This window comes from Heteronotia binoei, chromosome 10, assembly GCF_032191835.1.
Source record: "Heteronotia binoei isolate CCM8104 ecotype False Entrance Well chromosome 10, APGP_CSIRO_Hbin_v1, whole genome shotgun sequence".
NCBI classification, from domain to species: domain Eukaryota; kingdom Metazoa; phylum Chordata; class Lepidosauria; order Squamata; family Gekkonidae; genus Heteronotia; species Heteronotia binoei.
The window spans coordinates 37176989-37202279 of NC_083232.1; the positions used below are offsets into that span (position 1 = coordinate 37176989).

General features: G+C 42.1%; 1 protein-coding gene across 1 annotated transcript in view; it reads right to left on the minus strand.

Moving 5' to 3' along the window:
- The window catches only part of LOC132578419 (macrophage mannose receptor 1-like), an 89325-nt gene that overhangs the window by 42085 nt on the left and 21949 nt on the right, over positions 1-25291 (minus strand). The window contains exons 10-19 of the mRNA XM_060248412.1: positions 22794-22909; positions 20567-20715; positions 19957-20156; positions 15227-15348; positions 13346-13421; positions 12911-13058; positions 12075-12110; positions 11820-11989; positions 9390-9457; positions 4545-4645 (exon numbers count right to left, since the gene is read on the minus strand). Coding sequence (XP_060104395.1) covers positions 4545-4645; positions 9390-9457; positions 11820-11989; positions 12075-12110; positions 12911-13058; positions 13346-13421; positions 15227-15348; positions 19957-20156; positions 20567-20715; positions 22794-22909 — 1186 coding nt within the window. The remainder of the gene's footprint in view (positions 1-4544; positions 4646-9389; positions 9458-11819; positions 11990-12074; positions 12111-12910; positions 13059-13345; positions 13422-15226; positions 15349-19956; positions 20157-20566; positions 20716-22793; positions 22910-25291) is intronic.

The window sequence follows — 25291 nt, forward strand, 5'->3', positions numbered from 1 at the left end:
TGGGATTACTCTCAAAATGTCAAGCATGCGGTTTCAATGACGAGTCAGGTTTGATACAAAACTATGTTTATTGATAGTCCGATACTTTCAGTGTAACAGATTCTTGAGAGTAATGCTAAAGATACATTGATATAATACTTCTAAGGCATACTTCAAAAGGATTCCAAAAGGTGGGGGCGAGGGATGCGCTCTCACACATAAACTATCATAAATGTCTACATTCTTATGGCTTTATCAGGACTCCATCCTTGCTTTCCCCAGATGTGCCACACTCCCTAACAGGAATATATGGGAAGGTACTGATTACTCTTTCTCAAGTTAGTTTCATTTCTCTCTACTTCTACTTTGCAAGCCATAAAGTAAGAAGGGGGAGGGGGAAAGAATAACAGAGTTAACAGACCTTGGTCCTCCATGATATTTCACAGGCCAGCTTTATGGGGACCCTAAAACAATCAATTACCAATGGAATTCTACCATGCTTGACAAAGATACAGGATTAACTGGTAAGGTGATATTACTTTCAGTATATCAGCAGTTTGCAAAAAGAAGAGGAAGAAGAAGAAGAAGAAGAAGAAGAAGAAGAAGAAGAAGAAGAAGAAGAAGAGGCAGAATAGAAATACTAAAATTAAATAAGAAAGAAAGAAAGAAAGAAAGAAAGAAAGAAAGAAAGAAAGAAAGAAAGAAAGAAAGAAAGAAAGAAAGACTTTCTATCCACCTTTCACTATCCTAGGGAGTCTCAGAGTGGCAATTGCTTTCCCTTCCTCTCCCCATAATGGACACCCTGTGAGGTAGGTGGGGCTGAGAGAGCTCTGAAAGACCTGTGACTGACCCAGCTGGCTTTATGTGGAGCAGTGGATAATCAAACCCGGTTCTCCAGATTAGAGTCCTGCTGCTCTTAACCATTACACCAAATTGATTTCTTAAGAAAGACTTAATCAAGACAACTGTCATGGTAATAATAAAATGTGAAACACCGCAATGCATTTTCATTCTCTTATTCCATTACTACATCTAATGTTAAAACTGCTGACTCATGCCAATCATGAAAGCACCACATCCAAGCAACACAGTTGTTTCACACAGTCCAGGGGCATGATGAGGACACCAACGTAGTTAACTATATTATCTGTTAAAATCATATTTTCCCATATTTCCATGTAGATAGATCCAGGTGGACAGCCATGTTGGTCTGAAGCAATCAGACTGATGATGAAGTGTGCTTTTAGCATACACAAGCTTACATTCTCAATAAAACTTTGTTGGTTTTAAAGGTGCAACTGGACTTCAACTTTGTTCCCATATTTCCAATAATTTAGAAAATAAAATATTCTTAGTTTACAAGTTTGTGTAATTTCTCCCCAAATCACTCTTCCTAAGTGATTTAGTAAAACAAGCAAGCTGCACAATATGTTTACACTAGTTTGACCATCTTCCCTGCAGCTATAAGCAGCTGTAGAGAACTGCTTTGAAAAACAAGAGTGAGAGACCCCAATTATAGGGTTGCCAATCCCCAGTTGGGGGCAGGGGATTCCTTGGTTTGGAGGCCCATTCCCCACTTCAGGGTTATGAGAAAGCGGGGGGTGGGGCAGGCTGAATGTCTGCTGGGCACTTAATTATACCCTATGGAGACTGGTCCATAATGGAGAATTGATTTCTGAGTATCTGGGGCTCTGGGGCTGTTATTTTTTTAAATAGAGGCATCAAATTTTCTTCATAGCATCTAGTGCCTCTTCTCAAGCCCCCTCCCCAATTTTCAAAAATATTTGACCATGGGGTCCAATTCTATGAGCCGCAAAAGAAGATGCCCCCTCCTCCATTATTTCCAATGAAAGGAAAGCATTTAAAAGGAGAGTGGTCCCTTTAAATGTGATGGCCAGAACTCCCTCTGGTGTTCAATTGTGCTTGCCACAACTTTGCTCCTGGCTCCACCCCCAAAGGCTCTTGGCTCCACCCCCCAAATCCCCAGATATTTCCTGAGTCAGACCTATCGCTATCCAAACCCTATCCCAAAAAGGGCTCAGAATGGTCCCATGGGGGAGTGAGGAGGAAGGGCTTCTGTTTTTCATGCAAATAGTTTTTCATGCAAAAACTGCACTAGGGAGAAGTTATTTCACCTATTTTGCTTCTCCATAAACACAGATACTCCATACAGAGCAGCAAAATCATAATGCCCATGTATACACTTTGTTTGGCTTTCTGGCAGCAGTGGTTTCTATGTGACGATGGGTGCTATTTGTAAGATTTGTTCTGTCCGAGACCACAAGTCATTGGATTGTTGAATAAAGGATGAATGTTAGTTTTGCTTTTCCTTCTGTTTTCCTGCTGATCAGTTTGTAGCTGGTCTAAAAGGGAGCAGAGATTTTCTTCCTGACTAGCATCTCTTGTGGACTGAGTTAGCTGGCATGCTGCTCCCCCACAAGGTTGCTTTTCAAAGGGAGCTACCAGGCAGATGATAAAAACATATTCTGAGAATGTACAGTTGTTTGTATTCTTGTTCGTGTCCCAGTGCCTGTGCTCCCTTTGCTGCTTCTCTTTAGCCCTGCCCGCTCCTGGACCTGAATCACTGTGTGGAAAAGATCTTGGGTTTTTTTTTATCAGAGTGGCTTCTGCCAAGATATATGTGGATTAATTTGGGTTATGATTACTTCTCTGAGAGTCCCATCTGTGGGAGGAAGGCAAGTCCAATGAAGGAGGAGAATGGAATTCACCACTGTGGGACCTCCAGGAGTATGATCATTCCAAGGCTCACACTAGTCATGCTCAGACCCTTCTGCCTGAGTGGGTCATTTGTGCTCCTGTATTCCTTACAAATAGTTAATAAATAACTTTCTAATATTGAGTGAGCATATGATACCAATTAGCTACCCCAGCAAGGCATCTGGGGTTAGGATTGCTCTGTCAGCATTTTTTTTCATGGCTCAGGTAGTCATCTACATGAAAGGCTAAAGCATCAAGGCCCTCATGTTCTGTGGTGTTCTAGAAAAAGGACTGTGTTAGAAGGAGGCCCTGAGGAGGACTCAGAATGCTACCATCCCACACAGATGCTTTCCTACTTACTTTGCAATTTGCACTATAGTTATACAGAGAGGCATTGCAGAGTTCAGCTGAGTCATTCCTCGTTAGATTCCCTAGCATCTGGGCTTTTTTTGAGCAGGAACACACAGGAACGCAGTTCCAGCTGGCTTGGCATCAGGGGGTGTGGCCTAATATGAAAATGAGTCCCTGTTGGGCTTTTTCTACAAACAAACCCCTGCCTAGCATGATATTTCAGACCCATCCATCTAAACAAAAAATGCCAGTACACAGGAACAAGAGACAGACAGAGCTAGAACAGAATAAAATCCAAGAAAAAAAGGAAATTGATACAGTCTTTCATTTCGTTTTAGATACCTGGATCTTTTTTTGCTTTTTTCCCTTCTCCCTCCATCAAGTCACAGCCAATTTCTGACAATCCGAGAGAGTTTTCAAGGCAAGAGACATTAAAAGGTAGCTGGCCATTGCCCGCCTCTGTGGAGTGATCCTAGTATTCTTTGGTGGTCTCCCATCCAAATTCTAACCAAGGCCAACCTTGCTTAGTTTTGGAGATCTGATGAGATCCAGCCAGCCTGGGCTATGCAGGTTAAGGCACCAAGGCCACCGGATATAACTATTTCTTTTCTCTTTTTTCTCCCTGAGTCTGTAGTTTTCAGATGTTATGAGTGAATCCCCACTCAGACCATTGGAAGAAGTGGGCTGCAGTCCACCAAAGTATATGCTTGAATAAAAATGTTGTGAGTCTTTAAGGTGCCACAGAGAGACTCCAGTTTATTTTTTGCTGCTTTGAAAGATCTCAGCTAGGATACTGAAAGGTGAGAGTGGGGGAAGAGAAGGAATGCTCCAGAGTACCAGTCTTCTCTTTCTTAGACACAAATGGGTGCAACTGCATAACAATCCCTGGATTAGGAGAGCAGCCAGCCAGCCAGCCAGGGGCTTTGCCACAACCACAACAGCCCTCATTAACCCCTGGAGAAGCCCATGCTACCCTTTCTCCACTTCTTATGTGATTTTGGGTGGCTGGTGGCTTGCTGGCCTTTTGACTGGGGGGGGGCAGCACAGGAGAGCCCCAGGCAAGCAAGGCCTGCTTTGGCTGGCTGGATCTCTAGCCAGTCCAAGCAGGCCTCACTTGCCTGGGACTCTCCCTTCCTGCATCGGGTTGCTTTTGACTGGCAGCATATGCTAAAGATTTATGCTAATGAGCTCCACCACCTATTTTTCTACAAAACAACCCCTGTACAAATCTGTCAATCATTCTGAACAGTAAAAGAAGTACAACCCGCCCTTTTATTAAAGTGGCACTAATTTAGAGACTAATGATTTCATCCATGTTGTCAATATAAAGTTATTGCTGCAACAGAGGTCCTGATTTGTTAGTAACTGTGGCTACCAATTCAGTATGTTTCAGTTATTGTGCACCACTGAATCTGTAGTCAAACAATCTGCACCCCTTGTCTCATTCTTGCCATTTCAAAGAACTGAAAACAACAAAACATTGTTATTCCACTTGCCTGTTCTTGCATACATCATTACACAGTCTTCTTCTTCATTTGCATTATTTGGTTCACCAGGAGCCCAGGCTTCATAGGTCACTAGAGTTCCATCCAACCACCTAAAGAAAATTATATGAGAGTAAATAGAGGTGGAATCATGCAGTTGATCCTTTTTCACAATGTATACATTTACACTGAATTTTATGGCATTCTATAGATTCTTCCTTGGTGACTCAGTTATATATTTAAATAGCATGCTGTTGGAGATACAGAACTGTGCTGTCAGGTCTCCATCTATAGTGGGAGACTTCTGTCTAACAGAGCAGTGGCGGTAAATGAGGGGGAACAGGTATTGGTATGGTGTCACTTTTCACACAACCCCAGAAATAACATAATTGTGCTAGGTTATGCTGTAGGATTTCCCTAAAATTCTTTACTAAAATCATAGAATTTGAGGGAGATTCTAGAGCATTCTGCCAATGTGATGATGATGTCACTTCCAGGGTCATTCCAAAAGCAATATTTTAGGGTCAAAACAATGCCTATTTGTATATCCCTACTGCTGAATTCCTCCACCAGCTACAGCATTGGACTGGCAAATCTAGTCTGAGCATTAGAAAAACACTCAAATCCCTGTTCTGTAAGAAATATATTGAGTGCCTCTTGGCAAATCTTTGAGCTGCTTCTGTCTCAGCAGATTCTTGTAGTTTTCTACAAAAATAGGAGCCTATGATAGTTTCTCATATAATACATATAACCAATACAGAAAATGAATATCTTTGAGAACGCATTAGTTGATGAACCTTGCTAAAAAGCCATCATGTAAAACCTAGTAAATCTCAGGGATGCCACTATCATAAGCACTGTAAAAACTGCGGCACTTTCTTCCATATGCATAGTGGGGGAGGGGCATGGGGGATGGCAGACAGGAAGGGAGACACAAACAGGAGGCTTGGTGGTAGGCCCAATGTAATGTACTGAGTGACGAGACGTGTTGAAGGCAACATACTTTATTGGTGAGTACATCACAAGAGGGAGAAACGCAGGCCAGGTCCTGACTATATACATGCCCGGAACAACCCTCCATCTGGCCAGGTCCAATCCTGGCCAGTTAAACTTCCCACCACAGATCTTGATTGGCGGAGCGTATTAGCGAGCTACATCGCCTCTGTAGCGTGCGCTGTGCTGTACATTGAGACTTGAATGTAGGACATAACACTCCTCCCCCCTAGTTCAGGACACAAAGTCTTTCAAGTAGGCCGGTGCCCAGCATTCCCTGGTCGACCTCCTTGGAGTTAAGTGTGGACTTGGTGTGCCCGCCACGGCTGGCGGGGCGGTGGTTTCTCCGTATTGGGGTGACGCCGGACGATGACTGTTCGTTGCTTGTTGCTCATCCGGAGTCCCTTCTCTGGGGGTGTCACTTCTGCCGCTGTGGTGCTCTTCCGCCCGTGCAGTCGGTGTGGCCGGCATGGGCAGGGTATCTTCCGGGGGAGTTGCTATCAGTCCTTCCCCGCCCCCCCCATAGCTATTGGTTCCTCTGGCAAAGTGCGGTGGTGCAGCTGATCGATATGCCTCCTAAGGATCTGGCCCCCCTCCGTCGAGACCTTATAGGAGCGGGACCTTGTCACCTGCAGCACCCGGGTGGCTAACTGCTCGCAAAGTTTTTAGCGTACACCGGACCCCCTGGAAAGAATTCCCTAGTGGCTTCCCCGGTTTCGGGGGAACTACGGAGGTCTGTGGCCCGGTCGGAGTGCAACCAGTCTAGCCTCGTGATCAGCTTCCTCCCCATAAGCAACTCTGCAGGGCTCAACCTGGTGACGGGGTTGGGGGTGATTCGGTTATCGAATAGGAAGGCTGCCAGGTGGTGGTCCCAATCCCCCTGTACCATGCGCTCTGCTTGGCCATTGGTGGCCGAATGGAAGGGGGCGGACCGGATGTGTTGTATTAGGTATCTGTTCAAGAACTCCCGGAATTCCTGGGAGGTGAAAGTAGTCCCGTTGTCCATGACGAGGGTGTCGGGAATCCCATGTGTGCAAAAGACCCTACGCAAAGCTCTGACCGCCGCCGCTGTGGAGGTTGAAGCTACTGGAATAACTTCCAACCACTTGGTGTATGCGTCCACCAGAATAAAGACTATTTGGCCCTGGTATGGCCTCGCAAAGTCTAGGTGTAACCGGGACCGCGGCCTCCTATTGGACTCCCAGCAGTGGACAGGGGCACTGGGCGGATCAGGCCGGTACTCTTGGCAGGGTTGACACCTTCGAACCCACACCTCAATCCCTTTGTCCATTCCCAGCCACCACACATAGCTACATGCTAGGGCCTTCATCCTCACTATTCCCGGATGTGTTTCGTGTAGGGCACACATGCTCAAAATTCTGCGTTCGCAGTTGCTGCACTCCCACTATTTGAATGCCCAACGGTCTAAACCAGGCCAGCCCCAGTAAAGTGGTGAGCTGGCGTTTGACTACTAGTATATCCAGCTTGCCCTTGAAGCTCTTACACTCCACCCTTACCGTGGCCCAGCCCAAAACCTGTACGGGGTTTTTTTGGAAGTCCCGCAGTATGAAGTCGGCTGGCTGCAGCCTGAAACAGCCCCTGGGGCAAAGTTTTCTAAGCGACTCCTCCGAGATTATGGAGATGGAGGAGCCCAAGTCCAGCTCCATTAAACATGGAGCGCCCTCGATAGAGACCGACACCCTGACCTTGTCGGGGGTGGTGAGGGGCAAGTTCATTACCTGCAGGCTCGTTGATGCGGTCAAGTATGCCTCCGTCGTGGTTGGTGGACTGGTGCCTTCGGGTCATCTTGGCCTGGCAAGCCCACGCTATGTGGCCCACTCTCCCACAGTTCCTGCAGTCCATGTTCCAATAGGGGCAGTCCCGTCTCTCGTGTGGATCCCCACAGCTGGCGCACTTGGTGTTGGCTGGTCTCTCCGTTGCTCGTGGTCTCGTGGGTGCCCTTGGGCCCCTTCCTAGTTGGCGATGGAGCTGGTTTGCCTCCTCCTCCTCTGGGTTGCCCGGTGCCATTTCTTCCTGGTGGACGGCTTCTGCTCGCAGGTTGTTGTAGCTTCTGGTTGCTCTCTTGAACATGATGGCTTCATTGAAGGTGCTCTGTAGGGGAAGCTCCTCTTTCGTGAAAAGCTTTTGCTGTAGCCTTTCATCTCGGAGGCCCCAAACAAATTGATCCCTCAGGGCTTCGTCCAGCTTGTCGAAGCTGCAGTTCCCTGTGATTTGGTGGAGGGCGGCCAAGTAGACTGCAGCCATCTCTCCCACCCCTTGATCTCTCCTGTGGAAGAGGAATCGGCGGCCAATGAGGGATGACTGGGGCAAGAAGTGTCCGGTCAGGAGTCTGACTATCTCCTCGTACGTCTTCTCCATGATCTTTGCGGGGGCCGAGAGACCCTTGGCGATCTTGAATGTGGCCTCCCCACATATGCTCAGGAGCACGTCTCTCTTCTGGCTGTCATCCGTGATCAGGTTCGCTCTTAGGTAGCAGTCGACCCACTCCGTGTAGGTCTCCCACCTATTGGGGTTGGCCGGGTCGAACTCTGCAAGATGGCCTGTCATCACGCTCGCATTCGCCATGGCGGTGGTGGCGGCAGCAGGCGCTTCAGTGTCTCTGGACTGCGTGCCTTCCTCATCTCCGGCCAGGTCAGCGAAGTTTGCCGTGGGAGTTCCCTGGCTAGGATCCCATCCTCATCGCCACTGTAATGTACTGAGTGACGAGACGTGTTGAAGGCAACATACTTTATTGGCGAGTACATCACAAGAGGGAGAAACGTAGGCCGGGTCCCGATTATATACATGCCTGGAACAACCCTCCGTCTGGCCAGGTCCAATCCTGGCCAGTTAAACTTCCTGCCACAGATCTTGATTGGCGGAGCATATTAACGAGCTACATCTGGGGACCAGTGGGTCGCCTCTATAGCGTGCGCTGTGCTGTACATTGAGACATAACACCCAATTACTCTCTGTTCAGGGCCCTGGAAACTTTTTGTCAGCCCTGTTCCCACCCTGAAAGTTTTGCACCAGTGGGATTGCACAGATAGTTTGATTTCATGTTTCCTAAAAATGACTTAATGCCATGAGAATCCAGAACATTGGCTGTGGCACATCAAAGTTCCTGGGTCTTAAAAGATTTCTTCTCATGGTATGTGTTTATTTCAGGAGAGCAACGGTCTATTTATGAAGATACAGCAGACTAAAATACTGCATAGTCTTGAACCAAAAGGTTTCACTATAAACCAGATGCTTCTTGTGCCCACAAGTATTACAGTGTGCTCTTAAGCTGAATTGTATTCCATTCTAGAGAGTAACAGGAAAGCAAACTTAAAAAAAAACAACAACAACCAGAATTTAAATTAACACAAATAATTTTGCTAATACTATTTTCCTAGTATTGTGGCCTTATCCTACCTGTTTGCAGCTAAATTACATGCCAGGGGTTCCAGTCTGAGATCCCCAGTGTTACCTCAGGATTTCACATTTCTTCCATGTCATCCTTCAGCAAAAGGACAACATGTGAAGGGTTATATACTGTGTTACACATACTCTGCCATTACCATGAAGTAAATATAGGAATTCTGATTCTCACTACATTTGGACCAGTAGATTTCAGAAAAGCTGAAAATATACAGAAAATGTATTCAGCAGATGACATCATAACTTGTTTCTTTACAGTCACATATTGGCAGAAATCTAATTACTTCGAAAACATTCAGAACTGGGTTTTTTACTCAAAACTTTTGATACTTGTTCCATTTTATAACAGTCTTTCATTTTTTACTAAATGATATTATACTTAACAGAATATGTGCAACTAGAAATCTGTTTTGTACATTTTTATGCCTTTTGTTCGCTTACCGGAACTTTCCATCAACACTCACAGTTAAACCAATGTAAACATTATCATTAAATCCATGAAAAACGTTCTGAAATATATAAAGAGAGAACTGGTTATCAAGGCACAAGTGATTTAATTCAAAATACTCAGATATTTTCAACATGATTACAATTTGGTTATTTATCTTCAAAGTGCAAGTACTGTTTATTAAAAAAAATACAGAAAGTCAAAATACAGAAAAAAATACAGAGAGTCAAATTTGCCCTGGCACAAATTATGCTTCCTGCTTGTAATTGTTTAAAAGGCTCTACTAGAAAACATGAAAAGAAAGAATTTGATGTCTGGGAAAAAATACTGCACAGGGGCTGATGCGAGTGTGCCACTTGCTCAGGTGAAACCTCCCACCCCCATGTCTGTGGTTGTGCCAGCGGTTCAGGAGGAACAAGCAGCTGCCTGTGCTTACATGGCATTTCCTTCAAGGTAGCAAGCAAGTCAGAGAAAAGTCCCAGTGCTGCCCTTAGATGGGCAGCCAGTGGAAGTAACCAATAGGGTTTCCAAACCCCAGTTGGGTTACACAACAAAAAATGCAAGCTAGTGACCAATTTACTAAGAAGTATATAGAAATCAGTCCAAATGTCCAAAACATGTATATTCAAGTCCCAAAGTAGTGTGGTGACAAGTCAGTCGATTAAGCCACATACTGAACTGCAGCCGATGTGAAATTGCTGCTGGAGACGCTCTGCCTACCTCTTTTTTGAAAATTGTGTAACGAATCTATATAATTGAATCAATATTGGTCCCAGGTCTGATGAAGACTGGAAAGAAACAAGTACTTAATCGATTGGCTTGTCACCACACTACTTTGGGATTTGAATATACATGTTTTGGACATTTGGACTGATTTCTATATACTTCTTAGTAAATTGGTCACTAGCTTGCATTTTTTGTTGTGTAATCCATTATAGTGACCTCTCTCAGATTGTATTCTAAACCCCAGTTGGGGGCAGAGGATCCCTGGCTTGGAGGACCTCCTCTTGCTTCAGAGTTATAAGAAAGTGTGTGTGTGTGGAGAGGGGGGGGGAGTTGAGTCTTCACTGGGCACTCCATTATACCCTTGGAGAATAGTCCCAGTAGGTTATAATGGAAAATCAGTCTGTGGGTATCTGGGGTTCTAGGGGTGTTTTTTGAGGCAGAGGCACCAAATTTGCTGCATAAGCTGTTTGAGTTGATAATAAAAATTTTGTTTAAAACATCTGGTGCCTCTCTTTAAACCCCCCCCCCCCCCAATTTTCAAAAAGATTAGACCAGGGGGTCCAATTCTATGAGCCTCAAAAGAAGGTGCCCCTATCCTCAATTATTTCCAATGAAGGGAAGTCATTTAAAAGGAGCACAGTCCCTTTAAATGTGACATCCATAACTCTCTTTGGAGTTCAATTGTGCTTGCCATAACCTGGTTCCACCCCAAAGTCTCCAGACCCCACCCCCAAAGTCTCCAGATATTTCCTGAGCTGGACCTAACAGCCCTATAAAACCATGCTATCTTTTCCTCTGGGAGAGAGAGAGAGAGAGAGAGAGAGAGAGAGAGAGAGCATAGTTATCCTGGCACAAAGACAGATACATTCTTCTGAACACATAAGTCTGCCCAGGGATCCTTGAGCATTCAGTTTTTCAGGTTGCAGTTCTCTCCGTACTAGTGTTGCCGATTTCACCAGGGTGACTCAAGGAGCAAGTCTAAGCAGGTCTACTCTGAAGGAAGTCACACTGTATTCAGTGGGGCTTGCTTCTGGAACAGTTTCCTTAGAACTGCAGCCTCAGTGTGTAACTCTATAGATCCAGATTCAAGTCTGATCACAAATAATACACATAAGTAAGTGTCACTTCCTTGTTTCCCTATCCATCTGCCCAATGTATGCTCTTAATTTATTAGGCTGCTGATTTTGATGGGAATTGTAGTTTTCTTTGCCTTCTGATTCAGTATGGAGAAACCAACATTCCCATCAACTTCAGCAGGAGTCAGATTGGGAAGAATAAATCAACAGGAATGATGGACACTAGTCAGGGTTTGTCCTGTGTCCCATCAACACAAACACACACACTAAGGATAAAGGGGTCCATTGCTTCCCGTTCCCCTACTATTCCTTGATAAGTGTGACCAAGTCAATTTAGTGTGGATCACACAGATTACACTTGCAACAAGTTACTATTCTGCTGGGAAAGATAAGGTCCATGAAAAGAGTTAACAAGAGGACAGAGTAGCAGATACTGCTTTATGTCTGTGTATGCACATTCACATACGGGTTTCATGAAAATGCCATGGCACATTCACAAATGCACATTAAGTATTTTTGAATGTCTGATGTTTCCAAAATGTTGCAAAAATGTGAGCAGTTTCAGCTTTAGCATGGAGGTCCATCATTATACTTAAACCAAACTTTCCATATATTACTTACATATTTCCACAAAAACGTTCGTTCCTTTTCACTTGTAATGACAGCAAGATCTCCACTCTGCTGTCTGCAAAATCGTCGGGCTTCTCCCATAGGCAGAGTTGTGTTGTGAAAATAGTACTCATTGTCTTCGTACTTAACCCAGCCATCTTCAATTAGTTTGTATGACTGAGCTGTATAAAAATTACACAGACAATGGTTCAAGCACAAGCTGCATATTGCATTACAATATTTTTGACATTAAAAAGTTCAACATACCAAAAGTATCATTTGGCTCTGCTTTCAAGGCTACACCTGAAAACAAACAAACAAATGAACAATGGTTATAATATATGTCAATGCAATTTGTTTGCTTTACAGTAGTTCATATTGTATCAATGATTCATGAAAAGAATAATAAAGCATTTTTAAAGCCATTGTATTTCTAGATTCCTGCTGAGCAAATAATGTCAGCATGCAAAAGAATAAACAACAATCTAATGCACTATGTTTTTAGAATACTCTAGTATTCAGATAAAGACATAATTTGTGTGTATGTGCCAATATGAAACCAAATAATTTGATTTCTGCCATGTTCCTAATGAAGGTTAAATTTATTTATTTATTTATTTATTTATTACTTTACATTTATATCCCGCCCTCTCCGCAAGCGGACTCAGGGCGGCAGTGCCTTTTTACAGAAAAATCAAATTCTGGCGTTTGTTTATGTATTTCTATTGTCCTCGAAAAAGGGCCAGATATAAGAAAAGGCCCTATGTCCGGCAGAGTGCAAAAAACTTAAACTAATCCAAGTCTCATCTTCAGTACTAAAATTCAATAAAATGTTACATAGAAGCCAGTGAATATGGAAACATTTCATGACATTCAACATTTTAAAAATATACAACAGCTTGAATTTCTCTAGAAAAATATACATCTATGTATGTATGGTGGTCAGACAAAAAAAAAATCAGTTTTCGGGAATATGTGGCTGTGCCTCAAATCCCATAATGATAAACCAAAAAAAGGTTAAAGATTAGTGCACCAAATGAAATGAAGCAAATGAGTTTGGGGTTTTGCTTAATTAACTAGTTGCAAATTAGGAGCAATTGGACCTTTCTTCACTTGGCAAGCCCAATGATATAAGCTGCTACATGATGACATTCTCCAGAATGAAAAATGAGCTCTGGTTGTTGTACACTGTTGTTCTGTATCAGTGAAGTGTGATGACCACTCCCAAGGATACCAGTTCTCAAAGTCAACCTATAGCAAAAATAAAGGTTCATTAATTTTTTTGTGAAATTCACTAGAAATGATAGATTTGCATGATTATTTGTGCAATGGAATTCATAAATGTTGTTGTGCACCAATGCTAAATTGTGTGTATAAGAACTTGGGCTGTCATGTCTTACCAATCAGGTTAATTAACCTGTATTAGGTGGTCATGGAAGAAAAAAAATATCTTCAAATGATTATCCTCAATATTGTTTAAAAATGGCTTCTAAGGTTGCAAAGTTTTGGAGAGATAAATGTAATAATAATTTACTTACAGGAGATCCATCACTCCAAGTTTTCCCTATGTCAGAGTCCAACAGACTTAAACCAATCCAAGTCTCATCTTCAAACCTAAAATTAAACAAAATGTTATGTAGAAGCCAGTGAATTTGGAAAGATTTCATGACACTAATTTTTTTTAAATAAACAACATAATAATTTGAATTTCTCTAGAAAAACAATATACATCTATGGATCATCATCAGAGTCTCCAAATCTTGTTATATTATTGTATTTATGAGTTGGGTATGCCATGCCAAGCAAGAATACCATTGGGGCAGAGCATGTTTCTAAGCATCTATGCTTAGATCTTGGGACAACTAATTGTTTTTCCTTAAAGAGTGGCTACATTATAAACACCTAAGTGGATGTATGCACTAGGAATGCATGCTAAATAAATCCATTAAAAAGGAATCATAAGAACATAAGAGAAGCCATGTTAGATCAGGCCAATGGCCATCCAGTCCAACCCCTCTTGAAGGTGGCTATGCTTGTGGCCGCCACCACCTCCTATGGCAGTGAATTCCACATGTTAATCACCCTTTGGGTGAAGAAGTACTTCCTTTTATCCATTTTAACCTGTCTGCTCAGCAATTTCATCGAATGCTCACGAGTTCTTGTATTGTGAGAAAGGGAGAAAAGTACTTCTTTCTCTACTTTCTCCATCCCATGCATTATCTTGTAAACCTCTATCATGTCACCCCGCAGTCGACGTTTCTCCAAGCTAAAGAGTCCCAAGTGTTTCAACCTTTCTTCATAGGAAAAGTGTTCCAGCCCTTTAATCATTCTAGTTCCCCCTTTCTGGACTTTCTCCAATGCTATAATATCCTTTTTGAGGTGCGGCGTCCAGAACTGCACACAGTACTCCAAATGAGACCGCACCATCGATTTATACAGGGGTATTATGATACTGGCTGATTTGTTTTCAATTCCCTTCCTAATAATTCCCAGCATGGCGTTGGCCTTTTTTATTGCAAACGCACACTGTCTTGACATTTTCAGTGAGTTATCTACCACGACCCCAAGATCTCTCTCTTGGTCAGTCTCTGCCAGTTCATACCCCATCAACTTGTATTTGTAGCTGGGATTCTTGGCCCCAATGTGCATTACTTTGCACTTGGCCACATTGAACCGCATCTGCCACGTTGACGCCCACTCACCCAGCCTCAACAGATCCCTTTGGAGTTCCTCACAATCCTCTCTGGTTCTCACCACCCTGAACAATTTAGTGTCATCTGCAAACTTGGCCACTTCACTGCTCACTCCCAACTCTAAATCATTTATGAACAAGTTATGAACAAGTTAAAGAGCATGGGACCCAGTACCAAGCCTTGCGGCACCCCACTGCTTACCGTTCGTTCTTTTAAAAGTAATCATACTTTGGACTTTACTAGTAAAAGCCTTCACTCTCTCAGCCTGCTGGTTGGATCAGATTCCTCTCTAAGGGACTTAAGATAAGCAATTTGCCAAAAGTTCAAGTCTTTGATCCTAATACTTAAAGATACACATTTCTGAGCTATTGCTTCAAGCATATAAATGCAATAAGAGAACATAGCCCAGAGTGATTATATGTTTCCCTCCCGCAGGGCAAAGGCCAGCTCCACAAAATGAGATCATAAAAATTATGCTCTGCAGCCCTAATCAGATCTGTCCACTGCTCCTTTTTATTCTTAAAAGGCATAGCAAAATCCATTCGTAATGTCCTGCTGTCATGTCTATCAGACCTTCAGCATTCAACAGCAAAGTCTATTGTAACATAACAGGCTTACATATGTTTCAGCCTGTGAACTCTCTGAAGAAAATGAATTGGATGCCTTCCTAAAATAGTTGAAATGGTTTTGAATCCTAAAATAGAAAGATTATTTTATGACACTCACAATTCCTGTAAATTGCTTTGTTCTTCATCACTATGGATGGAAGCCAAGTCTCCTCCAATTTCTCTGCAAAATTCTCGAGCTTCAAACCAAGTTCTCTTGAGGTATTTTTTCCCTTTAAATATCTAAGTATAAAATAAGAATGATGATATATTCTGGTACCAGTTTCAACTATTTTCTTCTGGAACTTTGCTAATTCCTGTCTATTCCACTGACAGATCTTGGCTCATACCTTGTTAATTTCTCTCCCCCATCCCTTTTCTCAGCCTTCATCAGATCTCACTACTTTGACCTTTAACCAGTGTTCCCACCAACACCACTTTGACCTTTAATCAGTGTTCCCACCAACACCTAGTTTATTATATCCAAACAACTTATCAACATTTTTGATCTTTGAAGACTTCTATGTGTTTATCACTTTTTTTTTCCTATTGGCAAAACTTATGTAATAGCCTTTATTTAAAAGATTGATAACAGAATAGAACTTTAGAGCAGGCTTCATGTTCAAGAAATGGGGAAAGTACAGAGCTGGATTAACAGTTAGACCAAGCAGGCACTGGCCTATGGGACCCCACACTTTTAGGGGCCCCAGGCTGGCTTCCCCCCCCCCCCCCCCCGTTTTCCCTCTGCTTGCAGCCCTTCCAACCTGCACATGCAGTCAGCAATTGAGCTGCTCTTTGCCCAACTTGTTGGGTGCGGCTGCTGGTGGCGTTGTTGCCATGTTTGCCTCTCTCTGCCTCTCCCCCACAGTTTAGTAAAAGGAGCTTTTAAGAAAGTACCTGCAGGCGGGGCTGTGGATGGTGGGGTGGGCGCTCAGATTCTGAGATAATTTGCGATGGGGCCCCCCAAGATTTTGACTGCCTAGGGGCCTCCACAGGGTTTAATAAGGAAATTCATGACCAGACCACTTTTTGAGACTGAATGATTATGGAAGACTAGCTTAGCACATGGAAAATGTGGGGAAGTTAACTTTTCTTAAATATGTGGCAGCGTGCTCGACTACAGACACCTGTTTTGCAACTTTCATCCATTGCTTTCATCTTGTGTTCTAGATATTGACATGTTCTTTTGCTAAGGAGTGAATACATTAAATCAATTCTGCCAGTGCAAAGAGATTTCTGCCAACAGGTTCTTGTATCAATGAAAGATGCTTATGTTGGAGGTATATGCAAGGGATGGTGGAACAGAATGGCAGATGCAAAACTCATTTGTTTTTCTGTCCTTCCACACATTGCTGTAGTTTTTATCACTTCTTCTTTGTTTTCAGACATAAAAAAATCAAAAACTGGTAGTGTAATGTGTGGCACTATGGAGGGGGTGGCCAATGTGGGTTGCCAGCAGGAGTGACAGAAAACCTCACATCCCTACTGGCAACTCTAATCTAGCCACTGTTCTGGTAATATATACCCCCAACATATAAAAAGGTAAATAGTTTTTGTGCCAAATGGCCTGGCACCATAACCAAGAGTGCAGCAATTACTTCATCTCTAACTCCTTTATAATAACAGCAAAATAATAACACAAAGTCTATAGTCTCTATCATTCCTGTACCACAAAGACACAATTAGTAGCCCAGACCTTGAGATCCAAGGCACGCCTGATCTCATCGGATCTCAGAAGCTAAGCAAGGCCAACCCTGGCAAGTATTTGGGTGGGAGACCTCCAAAGAATACCAGGGCTTGGAGGCAAAGGCAAGCCATCAAGCCACTGCTTTGAATATTTTCCATGCCCCAGTAAGAGTCGCCAGAGGTTGCCATGACTTCTAGGCATGGGCACACAAACACACAAAATACTAAAAACACAAAACAAAGACAATGGCTAATAACAGACAGGCAGTTAGGGGTGACTCAGAGACACCTCAGAAACTGACGCAAAAAATCCTTACAAACATCTGCTGCCTGGCTTCATCACATACTCACCCCATCCTCCAGCAGCCTCAGAGTGAAGTGGTAGCAAATTTTTGAACCACACACCAGTCTCCCCATTGGTGTCTGGATGGGGAAGTGTGCAAGCAAGGTGCCTTGGCTGTGTGAAACCACCAAGCCGCCCCAAGCCGTTTCTGTTTTTTTTTGGGGGGGGGGTTGTAAAAACTACCCAAAACTATTGAGCACAGAGTACATGAGCACATGAGTGCTTGACTCATTAGGGGAGAAAAAGCTGTCTGGTCTCTGAGGTGGCCCTCCTGTCTGATTGCGCCAAGCCGCCTCACAGATGGGATGGGGCTGCCTTGCTGGGGAGCGTGTGGAGCCGGCCTGATTTGGGACACCTCCAATCCATCCCTAAATGCCCATCTATTATCAGTGAATCAGTCCTTTGAAGTGATTTGCTTGTAAAGATCCCCAAAGACTGCTGATAGCAAACTCTTAAAAGAAATTACATCTTATATAAAGACATCAAGTCTCCTCCACTGTGTGTATAAATAATTCAAATGTTATATAGCTGGTTTGCAACAATTCTGTGTCAAGAGCACAGAAAGTAGAACAACACTAGAACAAGCTCTCTCACAAGGAGCACAAAGTTGGTTGGAAAACTATGGCAAGCATAACCAGTTGGATCCAAAAGTGCCTTTCTAATAATAAAGTCCTTTTGTGCGCTTATTGATGTTGATGAACTAGAGAACACAGATGTGAGTCCTAAAATAAAATACAGCAGAGACAAAGGCCGGAATGATTCTGCAACAATAATATAGTAATAAAAAGGTAAAGGTAGTCCCCTGTGCAAGCACCGGTCATTTCTGACTCTGGAGTGTTGTCGCATCATGGCGTTTTCACAGCAGACTTTTTACTGGGGTGGTTTGCCGTTGCCTTTGTCATTGCAAAATGACAAACCCCCACATAGCAGCACTGCTAAAAAAAGAAGTGAATCTTCATTTGAAGAGACTTCTGCGAGACAGGAATACAAAGAGCAAGTGAATTATAAGAACTGAATGTATTCTCATGGAAGAGGAACCAGAGAACCAGAGAAGCAAGAGCAGAGTTACCTTTAGAATTATTTAAGTACACTTTGGTCTGCTTTTTGTTAATGCAGTTAACAAAAGATGACATTAAAAGAGAATGAAAATATCTATAAATGAACTGAAAAACAACAGAGAGAAATCACCTACTGATGAAAGGAGCTTAGGAAGTAGGATATGGGGGAAAGAGATGACTTGCAGGAAAAGCAGTTTGAAGTATAGCTTTCAAGAAATATTTTTCAAATATTAGGGCAATGGTGACTCAAACAAATGGTGGGGCATGCAGTGTGTTGTGACAGAATCTAAAGTGGCTTTGCTCAGTGCTGTCTGAAGCCCTTCTCCAGCATAAGGAGCCTTCCTCTGATAGAAATTTCCTTGAGAGCTTCTTTCAGTGGAGGAAAGTTCCTTAAGCTGGAGGAAAGTTTCAAATTTTGCTGAGTAGAGCCAGTGTCTCTTTTTTTGGAGTGGGGAGGGAATCTGCATTGGAGCCTGGGAATACAATGGAAGATGGTGGAAAATTATATATCAGTTAGCATTTAATTGATTTTGAACTGTTTCTTGTAGATATGAATATAAAGGTAGTCCCCTGTGCAAGCACCAGTCGTTTCCAACTCTGGCTGATGTTGCTTTCACAATGTTATCACAGTAGACTTTTTATGGGGTGGTTTGCCATTGCCTTCCCCAGTCATCTACACTTTCCCCCCAGCAAGCTGGTTACTCAGTTTACTGAACTTGGAAGGATGGAAGGCTGAGTCAACCTTGAGTTGGCTACCTGAACCCAACTTCCATTGGGATTGAACTCAGATCATGAGCAGAGTTTAGGACTGCAGTACTGCAGCTTTACCACTCTGCGCCATGGGGCATGAATACTTCATTGTTAAAGAAAAGCCTCTGAGGAAGACCATATGTTCAAAATGCTTATCTATAATTTTTTAATGAAAAGTATATGCTTGATTTTTTTCTTCTTCTTAAAAACGTAGGTCATCTTGTTGAATGTTTGTATTACTCTGTACCTTGAAAACAGCAGTCATCCTCTTATGACCAGTTACATGTAGTGATATCACAAAGGAGAAACAAAGATATGCCTGAGTTCCTTGCTGCCTTTTTACAGGCAGCTGACAGGTCCTGAAACACCTTTTGTAACTAAATAAATTATGGTCCCACTGATCAGGCCAAGAGAAGGACACAAAATTAGCTAGACTTTTCTTTAGCTGAAACAAAAGAGGTTTTTAAAAGTGTATCTTTGAATGCACATGTGAAATTAAGTCTCCATTTTTTAGTCTAGCAAAAAAATTATACCCAGGGAATCAAGTGCTAGAACAAATCGCATTAAGTCATAGAGAATTCATCTGAAAAATGAGATTACCTAGGCATCCAGTGGACATAATTTAGATATGGAGGTTCTCTGTCAAAATAAATGTGGATTAAATGATCCCTGAGTTTGCTTCTAGGGGTATCTTTTTATGACATTGTGTTTCATGCTTACAGCAATCTGCTAACTGGGACTGCCTCCTTAACTATCCTGAAGCACTTTGCAGAACTCTAAAACATAAGGCATTGACACTTCTAGAAAAGTCATAGATGATGAAGGAAACATTGCACTTAAATAAACATTGCATTCTTAAATAAAAATGATGGTAAAACCAGCATTTAATTTTTAAAGTAAGGTTAAAAACCATAACAACGGCATCCTCAAAGTTTCTGAAAAGTTTTCTGACAGCCTTTTCTACTTTGTTGCTTAAGCAAGTATGTATTTCAGTACAAGAAACTATATTCCTACTCTGATGCATGAAGTTGACGTTTTGGTTCCAGACCATCCTTCTGGACAAGGGGGCAATTGGGGTGTTGTTGGAGCAAGAGTTGTTGTCACACCTTCTGCCCATTGCTTGCAGATGAATGTCGCCTTCTCCTCACAGCTCACAACATCCCACAATCCAGCTGCAGTTCCAGTTCTCATAGCAACACAGCCATGATTTTGTCCTTGGGGAGAGCCAATGGAATTAAACTTCTTTTTATACACGTAAACCCCCCCCCCCTTTAAAAAAATATGGAAAAGCCCTTTTTGAGAAAGTAGACCCCTGGAGTATATTGATGCAATGGGATTTGATTCCTGCTGGTTTTAGATTATTTTCTCAATTGTATTAAACCTGGGGGACCTTTCTTCAAATCCCATTTTCTTCACCAGCTGTATTTCCACCCAGCTTTCTTTTCCCTGGATCTCTTTCCTGTTTGTTTGCCTCCATTATCTCAAAAATTGTAATGTTTAAAAACTCAGCAACTCTCAATTTCCTGCCTCACATTCTCTCATCTCTGTTTTCTCACTTTATTTCATCTCCCCAAAGAACCCCCAGTGTCACTCTGTGCAGCAGGTTCACTGCAAAGGTACTTACCAGGCATTCCAGAGTTCCAGTGGCTAAATGTAACTGAATGCCCATTAGTCCAGTTAAATGTCCATCCTTCCGTTATCTCTGATATGCCAATCCAGAAATATTTTTCCGGGCGTAGACCAACTAGACTAGTAAGGTAGGCTTGTTCATATCTGTAGAGCAGGATAGGTAATTGGTGTGGGCATTAACTGAACATTTAGACTGAATTCATTATCCACACATGATCTAGTGGGTATGTGTCAAAAAACTGACCTTTCTGACAGCTATTTGTCTTTAAATGTTTGGTCTTATGTTTGAAAGTTGCTGAAGCCTTTCAATTGCAAATAACACCCATGCTTAAGTGGGGTTTTTTATATTGTACCCAAGGTATTTAAGGTAATTAACAACATTAGTTGTTAGCAGTTATTAGTGTGTAGCTGTGAATAATAGTCCTCAGCTGAGAACTGTCAAGTCAATTGGTTTTGACAGCTACCAATCTAAATCTAATGACAGTTAGTGATCTAGATCCATCATGTTTGTAAGATCTTAGTTAAGCAAGGAATGGGATTGGATAACCAGCTGGGAATTGACAGCTGGGCTATTATAAGGGAAGCCCCGGTTCAAGCTCAGTATATGTAGATGCATGGAGACATCTTGATGCTAAAATGAAGATATGTGGATGAAGATACCTTCAGGGATCTTCAGGACTTCTACTTTGCTACACTGCTGAAGATTCTAATTGTCAAGCTACTCCTGCAACATGGAAGCTGCTGGCTTGGCTTGGAGAAGTGATTGAAAGAGAGAAATACCTTCTCCAAGTTGGCCAACAGGTGGTGCAGGCTTCAAGACCCACACAATATGTGTGAAAGAGCCACATGTGGCTCCTGAGCCACAGTTTGGCCACTCCTGGTGCAGAGGGAGAGGATGTGCAATCAGAACTGCCCTCACACAAACACTTTAGTTCTGTGAACAATTCAGAGTACTTTCAAAGATTGCAGTGAAAGGGGCAGTTTTCTACACAGGAAGCTTTCGTGTTGAAAAAGAGAAATGAGACCACAACAAGGAGAGATAGCAAATATAGCAATTTCAGCAGAAAGATTTTTTAAAAACCCCTAACTGTAAGATTACATAAAGAAACCAGATATAACCAGGAGTTTTGTTTAAAGCCAGAAGCCTTCTTAGCCATTTCCCCTACCCCCACCATGGAAAACAGTGGCGTGCACAAAGAATCTATAAAACCTCTTTGTCTATTCTGCTTGAACCTTGAGAGAGCTTTTAGATTAGTAGAGAGGACTGTGTTCTGTTCAAATTTGGTGCCATTACCTTTAAAATAGCTGAACCAGAACTGCAAATTGGTTTCCCCATTAAAAATGGTGTTCCCAAAATTCCAGACACTTTAAAAATCCACATATCTGAATCTAATACTGGTACTGTCCCACCCCAAAATCAGGAATAAATGATAAAAAAAATTCCATGAATGCTGCATCCAAAATTATAATTAATTTTTTCTTGGAGCACAACCCTACTGTGCTAGGAATTGGAATAAAAACTGCCATCCCTATGAGATATCATGATGTGAGATGGCTAGGCTGGGCAATATATGATGTCATGGTAATCTGAGTGCTGTTGTCTTTTAAAAAATGTTTTTATTGTATTTTATTGTTTTATTATATGTTGTACTCCACCCTCAGCCCTACGGAGAATGGGCGGAATAGAAATTTACTAAAATAAATAAATACTTCTCAACTCTTGCCAGTGGTCTTGTTCTGAGGCTAGAAACTATAGGAAATTTCTTGGTCCCTGCTGCTCTAATTCCTGCCTTGGGAGAATAAGCAAGCATTGGCTTTCTGGGGCTGATGACTAGACATTTTAGGCAGGTATGAGCAACAGTGCTAGCTTGTCTAGTTTTACTGGCCTGCCAATGTGATGCCTCCTTGCTGCCTTTGCCATTCATCTGCAGCCACCACTTAGCATAGGGCCATATTCAATGTATTTCTGTTGAAGCAAGTGATGATTAATGAAAGCACACACTGAAATAAATCTTGTTAGTCTTTAAGGCCCTGGTGGACTTTAGTTATATTTTATTTCAGTCCAGCTAGTCAAAATGTCAAAGGATGAGCTCAGTGCTGATCGCAACTGGTTGCCTGAGGTTCTCCCAGTGCTAAGTATGTCCCAAAGCCACAGCTCCAGAATTCTTTCTTTTCATTTGGATGCCCTTTTGCTCTTGAACAGAGAAAATTCTTTTCAGTACCTGTCCTCTATGATCACCAGGGAACCCTTGTTTCTTTCACAAAATGTCTTTGCTTCTGAAAATGTCCCCAGTGTTTGTCCACTTAAGTAACAATAGAATCCATGCTTTTTCCAACCCTGTCAATAAAAAAGAGTTATTGACCTTATGTTAGTACAATAATCAATAGGGAATACTGGCATCCACATTCAGCCTCATGTCCTAAGTATATAAGTTTGTATGATGAAGTAATTCCCATAATTTTTTTTCCACCGATCTGCCAGCTGTCAAGAATTAAAAAGAAAAAAATCAATAGCTGGAACCAACAAATTCATTTCCTGGTTAATTTAAAAATAATTTAAGCCTTTTTTGGAGGACATGCAGAGCATAATGAATGTGATGACTGGAAGGTAGACAGAAGAGATAAATGGAACAGCCCTGCTCCTGACTGTCACACCTGTATTTGAAAGTCTGATATATCGCAAACACAAATACTTGTAGGGTTTTCTTTGTGTGGTCAGGAATCCTCATAAAATGCATTCAATCTGAAGTGTTCATTCAACAATGAATGAATCTGAAAAGGGCTTTTGTATCTTTGACATAAACGATATCATTTCACATTAAATTCACATACTCTAGTTTGACTTCTTTGGTCATCTTTTTTGGACATGCTATGCAACGACTTTTTACGACGACTTTTTGCACAAAGCATATCAGTACTCCAGAGGGAACGTAGCGCTAATAAGGTGGATAGGTCAGATTTCTATGTATCCATCTTCTCTTCTGCTGTTTTTTTCCCAAAAGGGAATTTCACACATACTAAATAATGCAGTCTCAATCCACTTCAGTAAGCATTTGCAAGTGGATTTTTTTCCATTTTACAAAGTAAAATCCAGTTGCAAAGTGGATTGAAAGTGCATTACTTAGTGTGTATGAAAGTACCCTTTTTGTCTACACAAAATGCTGCTCTCAGAGATTTCCTTCCAGCTACTTCTTTCTCCTGCTGCCTTTCTCTGTCTCTTCTCCAGTCTCCATGAGAGAAATATGTGATCTCAGAATCTCTCTCCATTTTCTAGATAAAGAGCTAGATGGAATGCCTGATCTGCCTTATTTATCACATGATGGATTATGTTAAGAATAAAGAACATCAAATTATTTTGTAAAGCAACAATTCTCATGAGGCCTTTTTTCCCCAAAGAAGCTTCCCCTTTTGCTGTGCAAAGCTAAATTTAGCCTAACAAAACCTCTACTGCAAGGCTCCAGTTCCCCTGCACTAGAAAGAGATTCCATGAAGGCACCTAGGCCCATTACACAAACACACACATTACTGTAGATTTTCAGAGCAGTAAGACTTTAATATTGACTTTGGATTCTGTACCTGCTTTACACACCATTCTTTTTCCTCCAGTGTATTTATTCTTCAGCTACAATAAAAAATCAGAGTTTTCTAAATCAGGGTGAAACTTCACTTGTGACATGTAGGGGGGGAGTGTCCAAAGTTTTTTTAATTTACAAAATTGCCCTATCACAGCTGCTCAGTAGCATCCATCAAGTGCCTTCTGTTTAAATCCTTGTGGTTCAGGTTCTGCACATGTGTTTTAATATCAGCTTGTGGAATGAAAGAGAACAGAAAGGAATGCAGGCAAAGGAGACCCAACGTTGAAATTGACAAGACTTTTTAAAAAATTGACAAGCAGCTGTGAAGCCCTGATTTCCATATGGCAGGGCACTAGAGGATCCTCTGCTGTGTGATCAGCTACTGTGGAAATGGGAAAGAGTCACACAATCTCATAATATGGGGAAGCATGTTGAGTTTACAGAATGCATAGCAGAGCCTACTGACACTGGTATTGCAAGCTGTGGTCATTGTCAAGGTTGTGTGTGACTGCACTAGGGGTGTCCAAAAAACTAATATTCTTTGGGTTCAGGTATACTGAACCCAAAACAAATCAGTATTACTTGATATTACTGAATCCCAACACCAGTATGATATTGGCTTTGGGAAATATTCAGGAAACCCAATATTTTTGTTCCATTAGTCCCTATGGGGACTATTGGATATAATTGGGACCCCAGGGTGTAATGGAGAGTTGATCCAAGGATATTTGGGGCTTTGAAGGGGCTAATTTTTTAGGTAAGGCACCAAATTTGCAGCATAGCTGTCAGTGCCTCTCCTTTAAAAAACACACACACAAGTCTCAAAAAAGATTGAACCAGGAGGTCTAATTCTAGGGAACCCTCAAAAGGTGCCCCCATCTGTCATTACTTTTAATAGAGAGAGAAAGGCATTTAGAGAGACAGTGGTCTCTTTAAACACCCTGCTGCTGCCATGATGCAACTTGGCAAGCGAAGTCAGAAGGCATTTAAAGAGACCATGGCTTGTTTAAATGTTTTCTCCAAGCCCCCCCTCCAAACTTTGTTAACTAAAGCATTAAAAGGAAAAAAATGTTTTCAAAGCATTAGGCTTCCCATCCCAGTCTCTCTCTCTATACATCTCAGGTTAGTTTCATTCCACATTGATG